The 16173-nt window shown below is 52.3% G+C and overlaps 5 protein-coding genes across 5 annotated transcripts; 2 read left to right on the plus strand and 3 right to left on the minus strand.

The window, feature by feature from the left end:
• Positions 1 to 268: 268 nt before the first annotated feature.
• Positions 269 to 5894, minus strand: AYO20_09028 (hypothetical protein; the record flags this gene model as incomplete). The annotated part of the gene is made up of 5 exons (XM_022647300.1): positions 269 to 615; positions 693 to 913; positions 998 to 1829; positions 5152 to 5197; positions 5271 to 5894. The coding sequence occupies 5 exons, from the start codon at positions 5892 to 5894 to the stop codon at positions 269 to 271; spliced, it is 2070 nt and encodes a 689-aa protein (XP_022496763.1).
• A 1878-nt stretch (positions 5895 to 7772) lies between these two features.
• Positions 7773 to 8776, minus strand: AYO20_09029 (hypothetical protein; the record flags this gene model as incomplete). The annotated part of the gene is made up of 2 exons (XM_022647301.1): positions 7773 to 8528; positions 8585 to 8776. 2 exons carry the CDS (start codon positions 8774 to 8776, stop codon positions 7773 to 7775), a joined length of 948 nt encoding a protein of 315 aa, XP_022496764.1.
• A 985-nt stretch (positions 8777 to 9761) lies between these two features.
• Positions 9762 to 12118, plus strand: AYO20_09030 (hypothetical protein; the record flags this gene model as incomplete). The annotated part of the gene is made up of 4 exons (XM_022647302.1): positions 9762 to 10852; positions 10901 to 11294; positions 11384 to 11546; positions 11610 to 12118. 4 exons carry the CDS (start codon positions 9762 to 9764, stop codon positions 12116 to 12118), a joined length of 2157 nt encoding a protein of 718 aa, XP_022496765.1.
• Positions 12119 to 12191: 73 nt separating this feature from the next.
• On the minus strand, positions 12192 to 12969 carry AYO20_09031 (hypothetical protein; the record flags this gene model as incomplete). The annotated part of the gene is made up of 2 exons (XM_022647303.1): positions 12192 to 12771; positions 12857 to 12969. 2 exons carry the CDS (start codon positions 12967 to 12969, stop codon positions 12192 to 12194), a joined length of 693 nt encoding a protein of 230 aa, XP_022496766.1.
• A 553-nt stretch (positions 12970 to 13522) lies between these two features.
• Positions 13523 to 15285, plus strand: AYO20_09032 (hypothetical protein; the record flags this gene model as incomplete). Its single annotated transcript, XM_022647304.1, has 3 exons — positions 13523 to 13849; positions 13912 to 14922; positions 15076 to 15285. 3 exons carry the CDS (start codon positions 13523 to 13525, stop codon positions 15283 to 15285), a joined length of 1548 nt encoding a protein of 515 aa, XP_022496767.1.
• Positions 15286 to 16173: the final 888 nt, after the last annotated feature.

The raw sequence follows: 16173 nt of genomic DNA on the forward strand, positions 1-16173 counted from the left end.
CTCTGGCTGCTGTGGAAGGTCTGTTGGGGTAATTAACTACCATACAGCTTTACCCAAAAAAAGGGTCAAGAATGCAGTTTTGGAGAAGATCTCTAAAGCGAGACAAACAGCGGCGAGGCACTTGAAGGTCCAGTTGCCTCAAACCTTTATACACAAAGGACCATTTTTCGGACGATGCTCAAGGCCAGTTCTGCTGCAAACCCACTTCTCCAGCATTCTCTGCGGTTGAGCTCGTCACTCTGGCAAGGAGTCAACGTTACAGATGCACCTACAGCCGCGAGGCTAGCCTATCGTGTTCGCCGGCCGAACTCTCCTTCTCTTTCCACCCGGCCACCAGGTCTTCCACGACGACAAGCTCATCTTGACCCCATATAACGCCGCTTTCGGGCGCACAATTCACCCACCCCTGGTCCGTCTTGTCAAAGACGCGATACGACGGGACACCGCAGATCCCCGCATCGATGGCATCTTGGGTGTTGGCCCGCAATTGCTCCTTGACTTGCGGCGAAGAAGCCCTCTTGAATAACGTGTCGGTATTGCACCCCGCGGTGGCGAGGTACTCGGCCAGGGCCTTGTCGTCGGAAACGTTGACGTTGCGTTCCCAGCATGCTCGGACTATTTTGCACTCTCCAGTGGTTAGAGGTGCGGTGACAATGACTCGTGAGAATTGGAGGGGGAAGAGCACAACTTACACAGCAACGGAGTGAGATTGGGATCTACAATGGCACAGCGCAAGGCCGTGGGCGTCCGAATGGGGAATTGGGTTGGCCAGTGCATTTCCACCGGCTTATCGTGAGATCCGCGTTGCTGGTTGATGCTGTTCCAGTGGCGGATCCAGTCACCCATGTCTTTGTGCATGATATCTCTTTTGGCCTGCGACACGGCTGCCATGGGGAGGTTGGGTGCGCCGACTCTGATTGGATCCGTCAAAACTTCGATCGCCCAGATTTCTTCTCTCCCACTCTTAGGGAGGATTGGCATGGGAAAAAGAACTCACTCTCTGAACAGGGCGCCCACCAAAATGGGCTTCATGACAATCTCGACGTCCGGGCCAAACTGTCTCTTCAGCCGGTCCAATTGGGTCCAGCCCAAAAACGCCCAGGGACTGCTAAAGTCGTGCCAGAACTCGACGCGTTTCTGCCCGACGGAAAATCCTGGCGCACACCGGGGCTGCAGACTTGCGAGGTTGGGGACCTGGGCGTAGTCGCAGCCGCGTTTCACGGCGAGGAGCGCCGCCTCGACGAAGTGCATGCGGTCCTGGCCCCAGTAGAGGCGACCTTGGTGCGCCTTGCCCTGGTCGTCCACCCACTGCTCCCCCTCGACCCAGAACGCGGGCACGCCGCAGGTCCCGCGTGCAATGACCTCGGCGGTCGAGGCGCGCAGGGCCTCCTGGGCGTCCTTGTCGTCGAACGCGGCTTCGGTGAGCGACGACGCGCTGCGGATGCCGCTTCGCCGGGCCACGTCCAGCAGAACCGACTTGTCGGTGATGTTGAGGTCCTCGACCCAGTAGGCCCTGAACAGTGCGTGAGTGAGGGCCGGGCGCTCCTCCACGGGGACGTAGTAGAGCAGCCGGAGCGCCAGGACCGGGGACTGCGGGTGCGCCGACGGCCAGTTCAGCTCGACGTGGCTGCGCCGCAAGGACCGGTGCATGGCCCGCGACAAGAGGCGTTTCTTGGTCGGGTTGAAGACGTCGGACGCCGACCCGGCGGCGCCTTGCGGGGCGGCCGTCTCGCGATAGATGGCGCCCAGGAGGACAGGCGTCCAGATGAGTTCAGCTTCGGTGCGACGAGCGAGTGCAGCGACGCTAGACACGCCGACAAACAGAGCCACTCGAGTTAGAATAAGTCAAATACTTCTTCGACAGGACTCCCCAGGAAAGGAAGGGGGGAGAGGGTACATAGTATATATGTGTACATGCAGTAACCACAGTCCCGCAGTTTTTTGTGAGTGTCACCTACCGAAGCGAGCCCATGTAGGCAAACGGGCATGTTACCTGGTCAATTTACACTCGCGTCAATATCCGAGCTGGTCTGTCAAGAAGGGGTCGTCTCGAGAAGACCCGAGGTGAGGTGTGGACTGTAGATATAGGATAGGATAGGATAGGATGGATAGGATAGGATGGATAGGATAGGACAGTTGACCCATGTAACATCTAACATCCAACACAGAACATCCAATCTAAAGACAGCCAGCCAGCCAGCCAGCAAGAAAGAAAGATAAGGGAAAGGGTCAAGAGAAAACAAAAACGCACATCATAGTAGAATTTCAGTGTCGGTCTGTCCTGGCGGGCCATTTTTCTCTACTCTCTCTTTTCGGAGTCACTTGAGATGGTTGTTTCGGTGGTGGTTGTCTAGTGGTGGTGACTCTGTCGTCGGGTCGTCGGGTTGTAGGATCGCAAAGAGGAGGAGAATATATCGATCGATAGATCAGACTCGCTGGCAGGTCAAACGTCAATGTCAATGTCAATGTCGTCGTCGAAGAGGAGAGGTAAAATGAAGTGATGTGAGATTATTCAAGTGGATAGATATCTCGTCGGCACTCCCGAGGGGCATGAAACATGGGACATGGGACACTGGACATGGGATATGGAAATGGGGAAGTAACCGACTCAAGTAAAGATCAAGCTTTTGTTACAAAGGATCGTCTACAGAAACTTGTACGTTTGTTGAATTGGTGAGTGAGAATTGGGGCACCTCTAACCTCGTCATCTTTGTTGTCGTTCAGGGTCGAACCTCGGCAACCCGGTAATAATATTCAATGGAACAAGAAAATCCAAAAGGAGTAAAAGCGGGCAAGGAAGGCGGGGTCCATACACAGCCTCGTCGTCTACGGACAAACACCGAGCCCCTTGCAACGTGCAAAAAATATACATGTCCAGAAAGCCAGCATGCCTCGTATACTTCGGTGGCTTGTCTGTACTTGTACTCGGTGATGCAACTCACAATATCGCAGATCGAGTACCGGCAAAAACCTCAATTGACACTGACTCCTGGCCCCGAGCTGGCATTCTCTGCTGAGATCCATTGCGTAGCCTTCCCTCTGTCACCACTGTTGGAAGTATATCAATGGCTCCCTGGGTGAAAAGTCTCTGATATTCTCGAGGAAAGGCATACATATGCTCAAAAGCTGGGGCAGGAATCGGTCGGATACATACGTCTTCGCCGGTATAGTCGGTCAACATGAGATCTGGGCAGAACGACACATACCTCTCTCCATATTCCTGCATGGCGGGAAAATCATGCTCAAATATCTGCATTTCGTCGCGTCAAAGTCTTCAGGCTCCTGCCGGTTCAATACAGTTGAATAGGAGTCCATCGATGATGAAATCAAGATCTTGAAGTTGACACCATCACGCAGGGGGATATGGAGCGTGCGCGCGTTCTGGCACGACTGGCAAGGGGAGCAGCCATCACAAGAGATTTTCAGGATAGAACAACAAATGCAGGATGATATTTGACGAAGTAGGTGTGCTTTTCTCTTCACCACCGGTGTGAGGGGCTGTCTCCTTGATGGCATTTCTCTTGACGCGTTGAGTAACAACGAAATTTCCATGATTGACTGTTGACGTGTTACCGGGAGACTGTTTGAGATGAAACTGCTGTGGTAAAGGTAGCGAGGTTTGTCGGGGCTCTCTGGGTGCACATCGTGTAGAAAATTTGGGTGGGAAATCGACTGTCTTATATAGACCGCATCGAAGAGATTGGTTCTTTCCCCAGAGGTCGTTGCATGCTTGGAAGAATCATCGGACCGTGACAATAGTAGTCTGCTTGCGGGACCCGGGAATGTCAACTTTACTCCATCATCACTGGACGTATCAGCAATAATCTGGCTGGTATTCTCCGACGTAGTATGGTCACTCCATTGGTACGGCGAGCTCGTCGATGCCCCGACTAGATGGATTTCTAGCTGGCGTGCCGGTGTCTTGAGTCTTGACTCTTTCACGAACCAGCATCTCCGGCGGCTGGACCGACCGTATGAACGCGGTAAAGGGATCGGTTTGGTGAAATTGAAACATCCGCATGACCGATTTGTATTCTTCGAGCTAATGTGGCCGAGATTGCAGGAGCCATCTACATGTCCATTCCGACGACGGCTCATCAACCTGGTCCAGATCTGGTCATCGTGATATATATTATCGAGCACAAGAGCGATGGGGAATCTGCCCTGGGGGAATAAGGATTTGGGTACTGAGGGGAAGATACAGTCGTGTTAGAAGGCAATTGGCTCAAATTGGTGACGTGCGCATGCGGCGTAATCTGCATGCAGTTCATCCTCGCTGATCATTTTCTGGTAGGTAAAGCGTGATATAACGAATGATATACAGTAAGAAGTATATCAGTAAACGTTTCCTGGAATTCATTTATAGTGGCGTATCAAAGCAATAGGATTGACTCAAAACGTTATTATACTGTACACATACCAAAGGGAATATCAACGGGCGCCAAAACTCACAATTGTCTGCTCTATTCCAAAAATATGTGTCTGGGAACACCCTGCGCCTGTGTACTATTCAAAGTGCAAGCACACTGTGAATAGGCCAGCGACTTCGACTCGACACATGTGCCCAACCGCCAAAAGTCGATCCTCTCCATCATGGTGCGAACGACTCGAAAATACGTCGAAAGCCTCGAGCACTAATCGACGTGATCTATGTCCGGAGTGTCGAAAGAAAGGGTCCAAGCCGAAGAGAGACGACGAGGGTACTGGATCTGGCGGTTCAGCTCACACATTTCCATCTGCTGTACAAGTTGGTGCATAATTGTCTAGGTATGGCAGTCTGAGCCTCCATGAAGCAATGCTGATCTGATGTTGAGGCTTATTCATCGTCAACCCATGCCCCCGACTGGCAGCCTCACCGGGAGAAAGGGTGTTCTTCACGCTCAAAACGACAGATTAATTCAGTCCGCCAAAGACTCCCACCACGATCATTCTGCCAGCCTACTTAGTACCTCCTTGTTAGCAAATAACTTCATAGCAGACACATACTGTAGAAATGGCCTGAAGTAAATTACATCTTTCCCAATCGTCCTTTGGTTTCATGTATGTCGAGCAATATTCGCCTTCAAGCCGTGCATTCAATATACTAAATGCTTTCTGTTGCTGAAGAGGGTTTTATGAGCGTCCTTTTTAAGCGTTTCCATCCCAATATACTGTCCATGCCAGCATCTCTCAACGATAGTTCGGCAGAAAAGGTTCCCTGATAGAGGCAATTCGTGCGGATTCGGCCACTGCATATCATTTTCCTTATCGAAAAAGTAATAGCGATGTACGTGCCAGACAGCGATCGAGTAGATAACCCAGCCAAGATGTAGAATCTCGATTCTCGTCGTCAAATCATTATCGCAGACTGTGTCCATATCTGTTGATATAGGTAATATTATGGACTGGCCGAAATCTGCCAGTTTAAGTTGTCCATCGGCAACCAGGAAATTTCGTAGGGCAATGTCGTCCACTAAAACTCTTCGGGAATGGACGTAAGATAATGTATCAATAATAGACAAGATCCATTCGATCTTAAGAGATTCTGGTGGCTCGGGGTTAGAATTGATGTAATCTTCCAAGTTGCCTTGTTTAGCGAACGCCAACTCAATCCCGTAGTTTGATGTTTGAAAGCAGGATAGGATTCCCTCATAGTGACCAAGCCGCTGGTAGATCTTTATTTCGTTCTCAAGTGTTTTGCGGTTGATCTCATTTATATAATCCATGTGATCGAAGTCTGGTGTTCCGACATAAGCATCCAGTGAGTATGTTTTTGCAACCTTAACAACACGTTCCTCGTCCAGCTGGAGAATGTAGCCCGTCATTCCGTGGCCAGTCATTGGCAGGCCTGCGTAAGGATCCGAATCGTAGACTACGTGCGGCCATGGTTCTGGCGCCGTCGTGGTAGTATTCATTCCGGCAGGGAGGATGGCAGTGTGCTGGGCTGCAAAAGGAGTCTCAGACGAGGAGGGCATGTATTAATCAACGATTTGAGGTCTTTAGTGACGGCAGCTTCATACTGCAAATATGGGGATGGGAGTAAAGAGACGCGGTCGTTTCGTAAAAGCACGCAGCGCGGACTTGGAGATTGCGGACTCAGAGATTGAGGGTCGGTGGAGCTTAGTGTCCTGCATAGGGACTGAGAGACTTCGAAGAAGAGTGAGTAAAGGTGACGAGAATATGACAATTACCAAAGGAATGCGAGAGGACGGTAGGATGCAGGTCGACGGCTGTCCTTCCTAGAAGGAGATGTTGCGCCTCATGCCTGGAAAAGGGGGAAGGTTTCGCCTGCTTCCGAAAGATCAGCGTAGGAATATTTAGGCAGGTTAACCGAACTTTTGACGTCAATCACGCCTCTACTCGGTGCTCGGTACAATTTCGTCCGGCATACTCGGTAATTACAGTACGAGGTACTCTTTGCTGGAAGATACTTGGTGTCCCTCGGCGCACTTTCCTCCTTCCCATTGCATAGGCAATAATTGCTACCGACAAAGTGAATCAGGAATCTCTACCGGCAGCCTGGCAGCCCTGGCAGCCTGGGTAGATAATAATCCTTCAGGACCGAGTCTTTCCAACTCAGATTCACCGGTCTAATTCATCATGCCTGGTGACTAGTAGCACTGTCTTTTATATACCCTATCACGCTCACGCTCACCTCTCTCAACATTGATGTCACTCACCCGTGACGAGCCCACGATCAGCAAAAGTGTCTACGGCCAAAGCCACAAGCGAAGTTTTCTGCATACACAAGAATGAAAAGAAGTCAATGGACTACATACCGCAGAAGCTGCGACAGAATCATGATGGCGATATCTGTCTGTTATATGAGCTCTCAGTCATTGCACCTCCCATATGTCTAGCCACATACTTGGCAAGATTCGTGGCTGCAAAAGTGAACCTTGGTAGGCTTAATCTCTCACAAGTACAATGGTTTGACCATGGAATCTTCTTGAGGGCCGTGTCGTTCGAGACAAAATGCTGAGGGAGGCAGATACCGTATGGTGCACCAACATCTTTACTCCGAATTATAAGCAGGTAGGTGCGATATCGATGATTTGAGGGGTCGATATGGTTAATGTGCATACTTGGTAGCCCGAGGAGTTTTATGACACCGTTAATTGAAGACAATGTATCGTGGGATCTCTGAGAGAGATGCATTCATCATCTCTGCTGAGTCCAGCATCCTGCTGAAAAAACCTGATGCCAGGACCAATGGCTGCCCGACGAACACTCTAGGAGCTATGCCAAACCTGCCGGCACAGACACCGATTCCGACTTGTTGACCGCCCTATATGTTCCCTATTGTGTCGCTAAACAAAGCCCTTTGTTATCGCGCTCCTTTGACGTCTTTCCCAAGTGTGGGTCAGCGGACAGAAAGTACCTGGCTAGGAGTACTTGTGATTGGGCCAACTTGAAATGCTCCACCTGTAGGGCGGGCAGGCAGATACACACCAGGACCAGACGAAAGATGGCCGAGTAAAACTGCTACCTTGACAAGAGGCTTTAGAGACTGGCCGTCAGACACGAGCATAGATGATTGCGAGCCCGGCAACAGGTCCTCTACATAGATCGTATGGTTTTTCTCTCCTACCATGATCTGGGATTGCCGTCTTAGTCACTACAGTGTGGCCGAAGTTGACGTTAACATGGTGACCTCTAATTAACATGCTTGTCGTAGAAGGGTAGCCATAGACATCACTAAAGCCCAGATAGGTGTAAGTCCTGGGTCAGAAACAAATACGGTGGAAAACTGATAGCATTAACTAGCTCACTCCACCAAGGGGAAGGTCTCGTTAGCTACCGGGCAATGCTTTCACCTCTACCGCCACCTGTGGGACGTTCTTCGTGATATTGGCCTTTACTCCCGCCTTGCGCCATCCGTTGAGTGTCGCAGGCAAGACCTTGAGCGCTGGCTCAAGGTAGCCATCGTGGGCCAGGCACACCAGCACATCCTCCCTCTGACTGATTTCGTGGAGCTTGCCTATCGTCGCTTTGGCTGTTTCAAGGTCCTTGTGCATGGAATATGCCCCATTGGGTCCGTGTCCTTCGCCTAGCATGCCCTCGCCAGTAAAAATCTTCCGGTGGTGGCAACAGTCACCACCCATGACCACATATTCGTCCACTCCTGTACGAGCGAGCCCCATCAAATGGCCCGGCATATGTCCAGGCGCATCGAGGAGGAGAAAGCTCCCGTCACCGAAGAAGTCGAACGCCTTGGGGAACGGACCGAATGGTATCCATTGATCTTCGTCGTATGAAAGTTCGCGGACACTGGGATGTTCGAGGATGGAACCTAAGAAAGGCGAATCTGGATTTGTTGGGTAACCTGGGTATGAAGCAGCCTTTGAGCCTGGCCCTACCACAACCTGGCTGTGCGGAAATTCTCCTGGATTTCCGACATGGTCAAAGTGAAGATGACTATAGACCACATAATTGATCGATGTGGCCGGGATGCCTGCCTCGTCGAGCAATTCAGCGGCACTTTTGGGTACTCGAGGTTCGGTGAGAACAAATTCTTCTCGAATGCATCTAGGGTATGCTTCCAAGTCCTAAGCAAAGTGTCTTAGCAAATGCAAAATCGAGTACGGAGATCAGAGTTCCATACCTTGCGAATACCCAAATCAAACATAAGACTTTGTCCGCTTGCCTGATGGTGGACATAGAAACTGTAGTCCGGATACAGCGTCTTTGCCGCAAGGTCTGCTCCAGCAAGGATCCATTTGTCTGGCAAGAAGAGTTGCCCCGTGGGTACCAACGACACCTGCACAATCTGCTCTTTGTGAGTCCCGTTCTGCATCTTCAGCGACTGTGCCTGCGGGCATGCACGACTCACATTCCAGATCACCGAGTAGACAAGCCTTTATTGTTTGGTGCTGGTCTTGTCGCAACAGATCTCCATCGCGGATGTGCGCGGCGCATAATTCTCCTCTCACTTCTCTTGACCCTACCCTATCTGGCGTCGCCCTTCAGCATGGCGAAAGAGGAAGATGGCTAGTCGCCGGCAGGAGGAATCTTTCGGGATCTGATCCCGAAGGCCACTGAGACTTTCCAATAGGAAGGGACCCGCGGCTTCGACGGCCAAGCCACTTGCTTCTGCAATTGGCCATTGCCCTTCTCTCGGCATGGCCCAGATTCAAAGGTTAGGATCCATCGTTGTCGCTTCGTGCAAACCGACTCCGCAATCTCCGCAATGCAATGCAATTTGACGCACTGCTAGCACGTGGAGAACTTGGGGTTGGAAATGTGCGGGAGCGAGTGGGAAGTGAGTGAAAAGTGAGTGGGAACCTGAAGCTGAGGATTTGGTCGAGGATGTTGGGCTTGGCTTGCAGTTTACCGCAGTTTGTCGCAGTTTGCTGCATTCTCGTGATTCCCAGACGCCGCCAACCTTGCACGTATCTTACTTTTTTCCCTGTTCAAGCCGATGTACATCTGTTCAATCCATCGAGTCTATTCAGCTGGAGATACAGTATTGTCTCCGTGGAATCAGAATAAATTGGCTCTTAAAGGACAAGGTCAAAGGTGATGAACGAGCTCCAAGACCTCGACTCCGGCCATGATCTCAACTATCCCCCTTCGAAGCGACGACGAGTCGGCATGGCTTGTATTCCCTGTCGCACACGGAAAGTGCGGTGCGATGGAACTCGGCCAAAATGCTCTGCCTGTTTGCGCAATTGCACCTCGTGCGCATATCAGCCTGCAAGCCAGATGGTCAATGTCTCCCGAGAGTGAGGAACCATGTGGAGTTATTTCTCGAACCTGTCTAATCGAAATTCAGATACATAATGAAGCTCAAGCAAAGGGCGGAAGCAGCAGAACAACGTCAAGGGGTGGTAAACTCTACCGAGCCCAGTCCACCGTTAAACCAACGGCGACAGGACCTTCAGCGCCGCGAACTGCTGAGGAATTCTCTTGAAGAGGCTACCTCGAGTATGTCAGAACTAGTTTCATACTCACGTAACAACATCAGCACGACTCGAAGTCGAGACGTTGAGCGTGCCCAAGACAAACAGGCGCCGGACTCCAACAATGGCCCAGCAACCATAAATCAGCTCGACAAAAGCCCCGGTCATGGTCCTCCATCACTACATCAAGGACTCAATGAGGAAAGGATAGCAACAAAGGACTTTTCGTCCAAAGTGTCCTCCGTGGAGAAAGCGGACAGACCTCGATCTTGGTCGCTTCCCGCCTCTCACGATGCCACCAGTTTCGAAGAGCCCAACCCCGATGATTTCTACGGGGATTCATCCACCCTCTCCTTCATGCAAGCTGTCCAAACAACAATCATCTCAAACTCGTCTCCGGATTCCGTGTCGCCAGACTCGAACTATAGAAGTGGAGCCAAACCACGCCAGACCCGGGCAGTCTCATTCCGTTTTGGCGTGGAGAATTGCTTGCCACAACGCTCTCTTGCTGATGACCTGGTTAACTCCTACTTCCGCTACGTCCATATCCTGTACCCCTTCCTGCATCGACCTTCATTTGAGGCTCAATACGAACGCACCTGGGTCTCAGGAGAACAACAAGACGATCAGTGGTTGGCAATGCTGAATGTCATTTTCGCTCTTGGGATCCATTTCGCATATGGACAGGAAGACAAATCTGCAGCGAGTGATAGGTTCTTCGGTTATGCGCAGAAGCTCGTCTCAATGGAGCAGTTTGCCCACGCAAATCTGCAAACACTGCAACTTCTTCTGCTCAGCGGTCTCTACTATCAATCTACCAGTCGCCCGAACCAGACATGGAACGTGATAGGGTTAGCGATAAGGATTGCCACAACCATTGGAGCCCACGTTGATCCAATGCCGTCACAATACAATCCCTTGCAGATTGAAATACGGAGAAGATGCTGGTACGGGTGTATTGTCCTCGATTCGTGGGTAGATCTGGCACACCTGGTTGGAACCTGCTAACCTGGTCCAAGAGTTTTGGCCCTGAACTTCGGACGTCCCACTGCCATTCCAAGTACCTTTGGTGTCTCGCTTCCTTCGAACCTCGACGACGAGTATATCACGGAAGAAGGATACCTCGAACAGCCCGAGCACGTTCGACCGAAGATAACGGTCTTTATCAAATCAGTGGCTTTCTGCTCCATCATGAAGGACGTATTATACACTCTCTATTCGCCCCTCAACGGTTCTGGTCACCAGCATAGTGGCAAGGCTTCTGCGCCTCCTGAATTCAAGGACGCGGTCAGCCTGGACAAGAGCCTGGTTGAGTGGTTTCGAGGCCTTCCAGAGTACTTGAAAGTAGGGGCTTTGGACGAGATGGAGGAATTTCGGAGAACCAGAAATATCCTCCTTGCCAGGCAAGCCAACGTAATTAGCGAGGCTTTTCTATGGCTGACGCTTGCAGATTTCTGAATCTCAGGGTTTTGATCCATCGACCCTTTGCTTCTCTGTGGCAGCAGTCGTCTGCTGCCGCGGAGCCGGTTTACCTCGCCCCCCTTGACAACTCCCTTCACGCCATGTGTGTCACGGTGTGCAAGTCAGCCGCCGTTCAATTGGTGAATGTCATTAGCAACAACTATTATCAAGGACTGTCTAGCGCGTGGTGGACGGATATGAACTGTAAGTGCACAAATGCAACCATCACCCACGAGAATGTCTGTTCGAGCATGAGCACAACTTGAGGCATCGCACAGGAGGATGTCCTCATTGAAATAACACTCCATGATCCAGCCGCATCGGCACGTACTGACCACATCTCTCTCCTACTAGATCTATTCACCGCAGCAACTGTGCTGCTAGCCATCGAATACGAATGCGAAGACCCGGAAGAGAGTGACGCGACCGAAAGTGCTTTTGAACAATCCCTCATAATTCTGGGCGAAATGCAAGGCCGCTCGTCCATGGCATCCTCATATGTCACCATGTTGAAAAAGGCAAAAGAAGCTCAAGAATCAGCGCAAATCGCGCCGCTGGCCGCTGCTTCATCACCCCGAGCACGTTCGAACAATGCGCCTCCACGGAATTCTTCGTCGACCTCTGAAATGGTGTCTGGTGGGATCAACCTGGAAGAGTTTTTGAAAGATGACACCAGAGCCGATGCTCCTTTCCCGTCTTGGAACATGCAGGACTTTTTCTTGGTTCCTTGGGATATGATGATGGTTGATAATCCTATGCCTACGTTTCAATCTTGACAACTAGACGATGTGCCAGACACGTTCCGGGGCATCAAAGACATATTTCTCAGGGTTTCTTTGGAGATGAATTCTATATGTCCACTGTTTCGCCTTCTACCCATTTCTTACACTGTCGGTACAGTTCATCATGAGCTCGGCCACAGTCGTTGTCACCTTCACGCCGATGGCCAGGCATGTCCAATTTCACCTTGACTCCCATCACGGCCTCCTGACAGTATGCTAGGTAACGATAGCCGGTAGGATACATCTTAAGCTTTTCGTCATCCAGCACCGGCACTTTTGCAGGATTGACGGGGATCAATTTGTCCTTTTCATACCAGTGCCGGACGAAGCGAGCAGCCCACACCCCGGTGGCCACGTCCCTCTCCCAGAAGAAGCAGAAGCGACAATCTGATTCGGCGTCGGCCTCGATCCCGTCGAGGTCGAATCGCTGCGTGATGGCAGCTTTCATCTTGGTCACGGCACGTGTGCCTTCCACGTTGATATCCGTCGTCGACCCGTGAACCCGGTGCATTATAAAGGCGCCGTTATCCATGCCCCTTTTCGAGGCTTCGATAAAGTCCCTGTACGGCGTCCGGCCTGTCCAAGTCGTGTACACATAGGCGTCTGGATGGAAGATTGAAGCGAAGTTCTCCCACTCGCAGGCATCCCTGGAAGAGACTTGTTGTCAATATACATCCACCTCGATTTTCTCGATTGTCGGAGAGCAGGGGGCGATACCTATAACACGGCCACCCTTCGGCCAGTTCGCGCAGCTTGTAACGTTGTAAGGCTAGGTCATCTGGCCCATTATTTCGAATCGCCTTGTCTGGTCGAGAGCCATCTGGGAGGGAATGCAGATCAACCATGGTCCCGGTCTCTCTGGCCAGAGTGATGCCCAGTTTCTGTCCTAATTCAATGAAGCTTATGTCTTTGGGGTCGGCTCCTCGCCTGCCAGATCTGGTAACAGAGAATGAGCTGAAGATTGGCCCCTTTGGACGCTGAAAGACAGAATGGCACGAGTGAGATGACCAACACTTGTCCGATCCGAGCGATGCCTTCCATCCGTCAGACACGAGGTAGCGGTTTACTCTGCCTTCGGGAAGAGATCCCGCACAGGCGAGACCTTGTTGCGCCCGGTGGCTCGATATCCGGGGCTAGCGACAGAGGCGCGGCCAACCGCCGGCGAACCAATGAACGACAACTCGCAACGCCTCTTGGTCCCGTATGGCCTAGGTGGACGGCTTCACGGTGCACACACACGGGAGGCATTGTCACAGCGCGCACGAGAGTTTCTGGCTCGTATACCACCCGAGGGGGGCTAGGAGGAAGCTCTTCCTTGGTGCAAAGAATGGACCGATATAACAGCCATGTCTGGACGTTTGGGGCCCCCTCTCCACCAAAGGTACAGTGCAGGGCACCATGGCTTCACCGAGAGTGGTTGACATGGCCGTCGACGCCGCCTCGTATATCCGGTCGCACCTGGGATTGACCGTGGCGGTGTGTGTCGTGCTGTACTTCGTGTCCCAGCGGTACAAGACCGGCCTTCGACACATCCCGGGTCCCTTTGTGGCCAGTTTTTCGGGCTTCTGGAGGGCATGGGAGGTGGCCAAGGGAGACTGGCACGTCAAGAATCTCGAATTGCATCGACGATATGGACCGCTTGTCCGCATCGCCCCGAACGTCGTCAGTGTCTCTGACCCGGATGCGCTTCGTGTCATTTACGGGCTGAACAGTGGCTTCACAAAGGTGCGAAACTGGATGTGACCCTCTCATTGACCATGGCGTCAAGTCAGCTAACACCGCGACAGACGGACTTTTATCCCATCCAGGAAATGAAATACGGTCAAATCTATCTGGCGAATCTCTTCTCCACCAAGAGCGACGAGTTCCACGCGAAGCAGAAGAGGTCGGTCGCCACGGCCTACTCCATGACGTCCATGCTGGCCTTTGAGCCGTACGTCGACAACTGCTCCGAGCTCTTCTTCAAGAGGCTCGACGAGCTGTACGTGAACCCGCATCAGCCCTGCGACTTGGGCAAGTGGCTGCAGCTCTACGCCATGGACGTGATTGCCGAGGTGACCTTTGGCAAGCGATTCGGATGCATGCAAGAGGGCGGCGACGTGGGAGGCTTGATCGACACCATCGACAAGTTCCTGGTCTACGCGTCGGTGGTGGGCCAGGTTCCCTACCTGCACAAGTTCCTCTTCGGCAACCCCTTGCTGCCCTACATCCTGCCCAAGCTGGACAGCATCAACCACGTGGTCAAGTTCACGCTCGAGCGCATCTCGGAGCGCGAGAAGGACCCGGAGCGCCACAAGGACTTCTTGGGGAGACTGTACGACGCCAAAGCCGAGGGCAAGATGGAGGCCGTCGACATCGTCCGACACAGCAGCGCCAACGTCTTTGCCGGCAGCGACACGACGGCGATAGCCCTCCGCGCCGCCATCGACGGACTGCTCGCCAACCCGGAGTGTTACCGCAAGCTTCAAGCGGAGATCGACCAGAAGCGGGCCGAAGGCAAGCTCTCGCTCCCCGTCAAGTACGCCGAGGCGCAGCAGATGCCGTACCTCCAGGCCGTGCTCAAGGAAGGCATGCGGTACCACCCGTCCGTGTCGTTTTTGCTCGAGAGGCACGTCCCCAAGGGTGGCACCGTCGTCTGCGGCACCCGCGTCCCCGAGGACACCATCGTCGGCGTCAACGCGTGGGTCGTCCACCGCGACCGCAAGGTATTTGGGGACGACGCCGACGTCTTTCGGCCGGAGCGGTGGCTGGAGGCTGACGAGGCGCAGCTGAAAGCGATGGAGAGGGCTTTTTTTGTGGTGAGTTACAAAAGAACTCTGATTTTCCGTACCTCCCTTCCTCTGTTTTTGCCTTGGTCTCCCCTCTCCTCTCTTCTATTCCCTCGTCTCCTGTCCCCTTCTCTCCTTTTCCTCTCATTTCTAGCAACTCGCCCTAACACGACAGTAACACAGTTCGGCGGCGGCTCCCGGACCTGCACCGGCCGCAACATCAGCCTGATGGAGATGTCCAAGGTGGTCCCGTCGCTGCTGATGGTGTACGACATTGAACGCGCCGATCCCAAGGCCCGCACGCACACCAAGACGTACTGGTTCGCCGTGCAGAGGGGGCTGGTGTGTAATATCCGGAGGAGGGAGAGGGAGAGGGAGGATTCGAAAGTCTGAGAGGGGTAGGGCTGGAGGGGTCAAGGCTGAAAAGGGTTGAGGGTCAAGGGCTGAGGCAGAGACAGAGACAGAGGCAGAGGCAGAGACAGAGGCAGAGACAGAGACAGAGGCAGAGACAGAGACAGAGGCAGAGACAGAGACAGAGGCAGAGACAGAGATAGAGGCAGAGGCCTAGGCCAAGGCTGAGGTAGAGATTGCGATTGTGAGGTGGGTTTGGGATTGGATTTGGGAGTGTATATTGTATACTCCGAGGACAGAGAGATGTTACCTGTACTTACCGGATCTTCATTTCCCGAGTGGAATAAAATTACCGTATACAAGTCAGAGAAGCAGTCGGGAGAGACAGCAAGACAGGCCTGGCAGATTGACATGACGTGGCCTTGCTGGACGGTAAAGAAATGAGATGATCAATCAAGTTGCGTACCTTGTTTCTTCGCACGATTGCTTTGCTTGTTCGGTTGGATTAATTGATCGATTTCAGTGAAGTCTCAAGACAGCATTTGAAAGACACTGGAGAGATACTAGTAGACTAGCTAGTACTCGATTTGTCAGGGACAAGTACATACATACATACATACATACACACGAAATGTACACTATGTACGAGGTATGCTATGAGGTTATACCATGAACACTTGTTTGTCAGTGCGAGAAAGCTACTGCCTAACATAATGCCACCCATCCCAGAATCAATAGATGTCTCTTATACCCCTCTGACGCTGCCGACGACCTACACTGTGTCGCCCTCGGTGTTCGCCGCACCACTAAAAAACAAACACAAGAACAAGAAGCACGACCCGCGGTAGACGCTAGACAGCAACGAGACACCCCCACCCACAGCCAGACGGAACAACGACACCCACGCCACAGGCAACAACGCCACCGAAA

Source organism: Fonsecaea nubica (assembly GCF_001646965.1).
Source record: "Fonsecaea nubica strain CBS 269.64 chromosome Unknown Scaff78, whole genome shotgun sequence".
In the NCBI taxonomy this organism is placed as follows: domain Eukaryota; kingdom Fungi; phylum Ascomycota; class Eurotiomycetes; order Chaetothyriales; family Herpotrichiellaceae; genus Fonsecaea; species Fonsecaea nubica.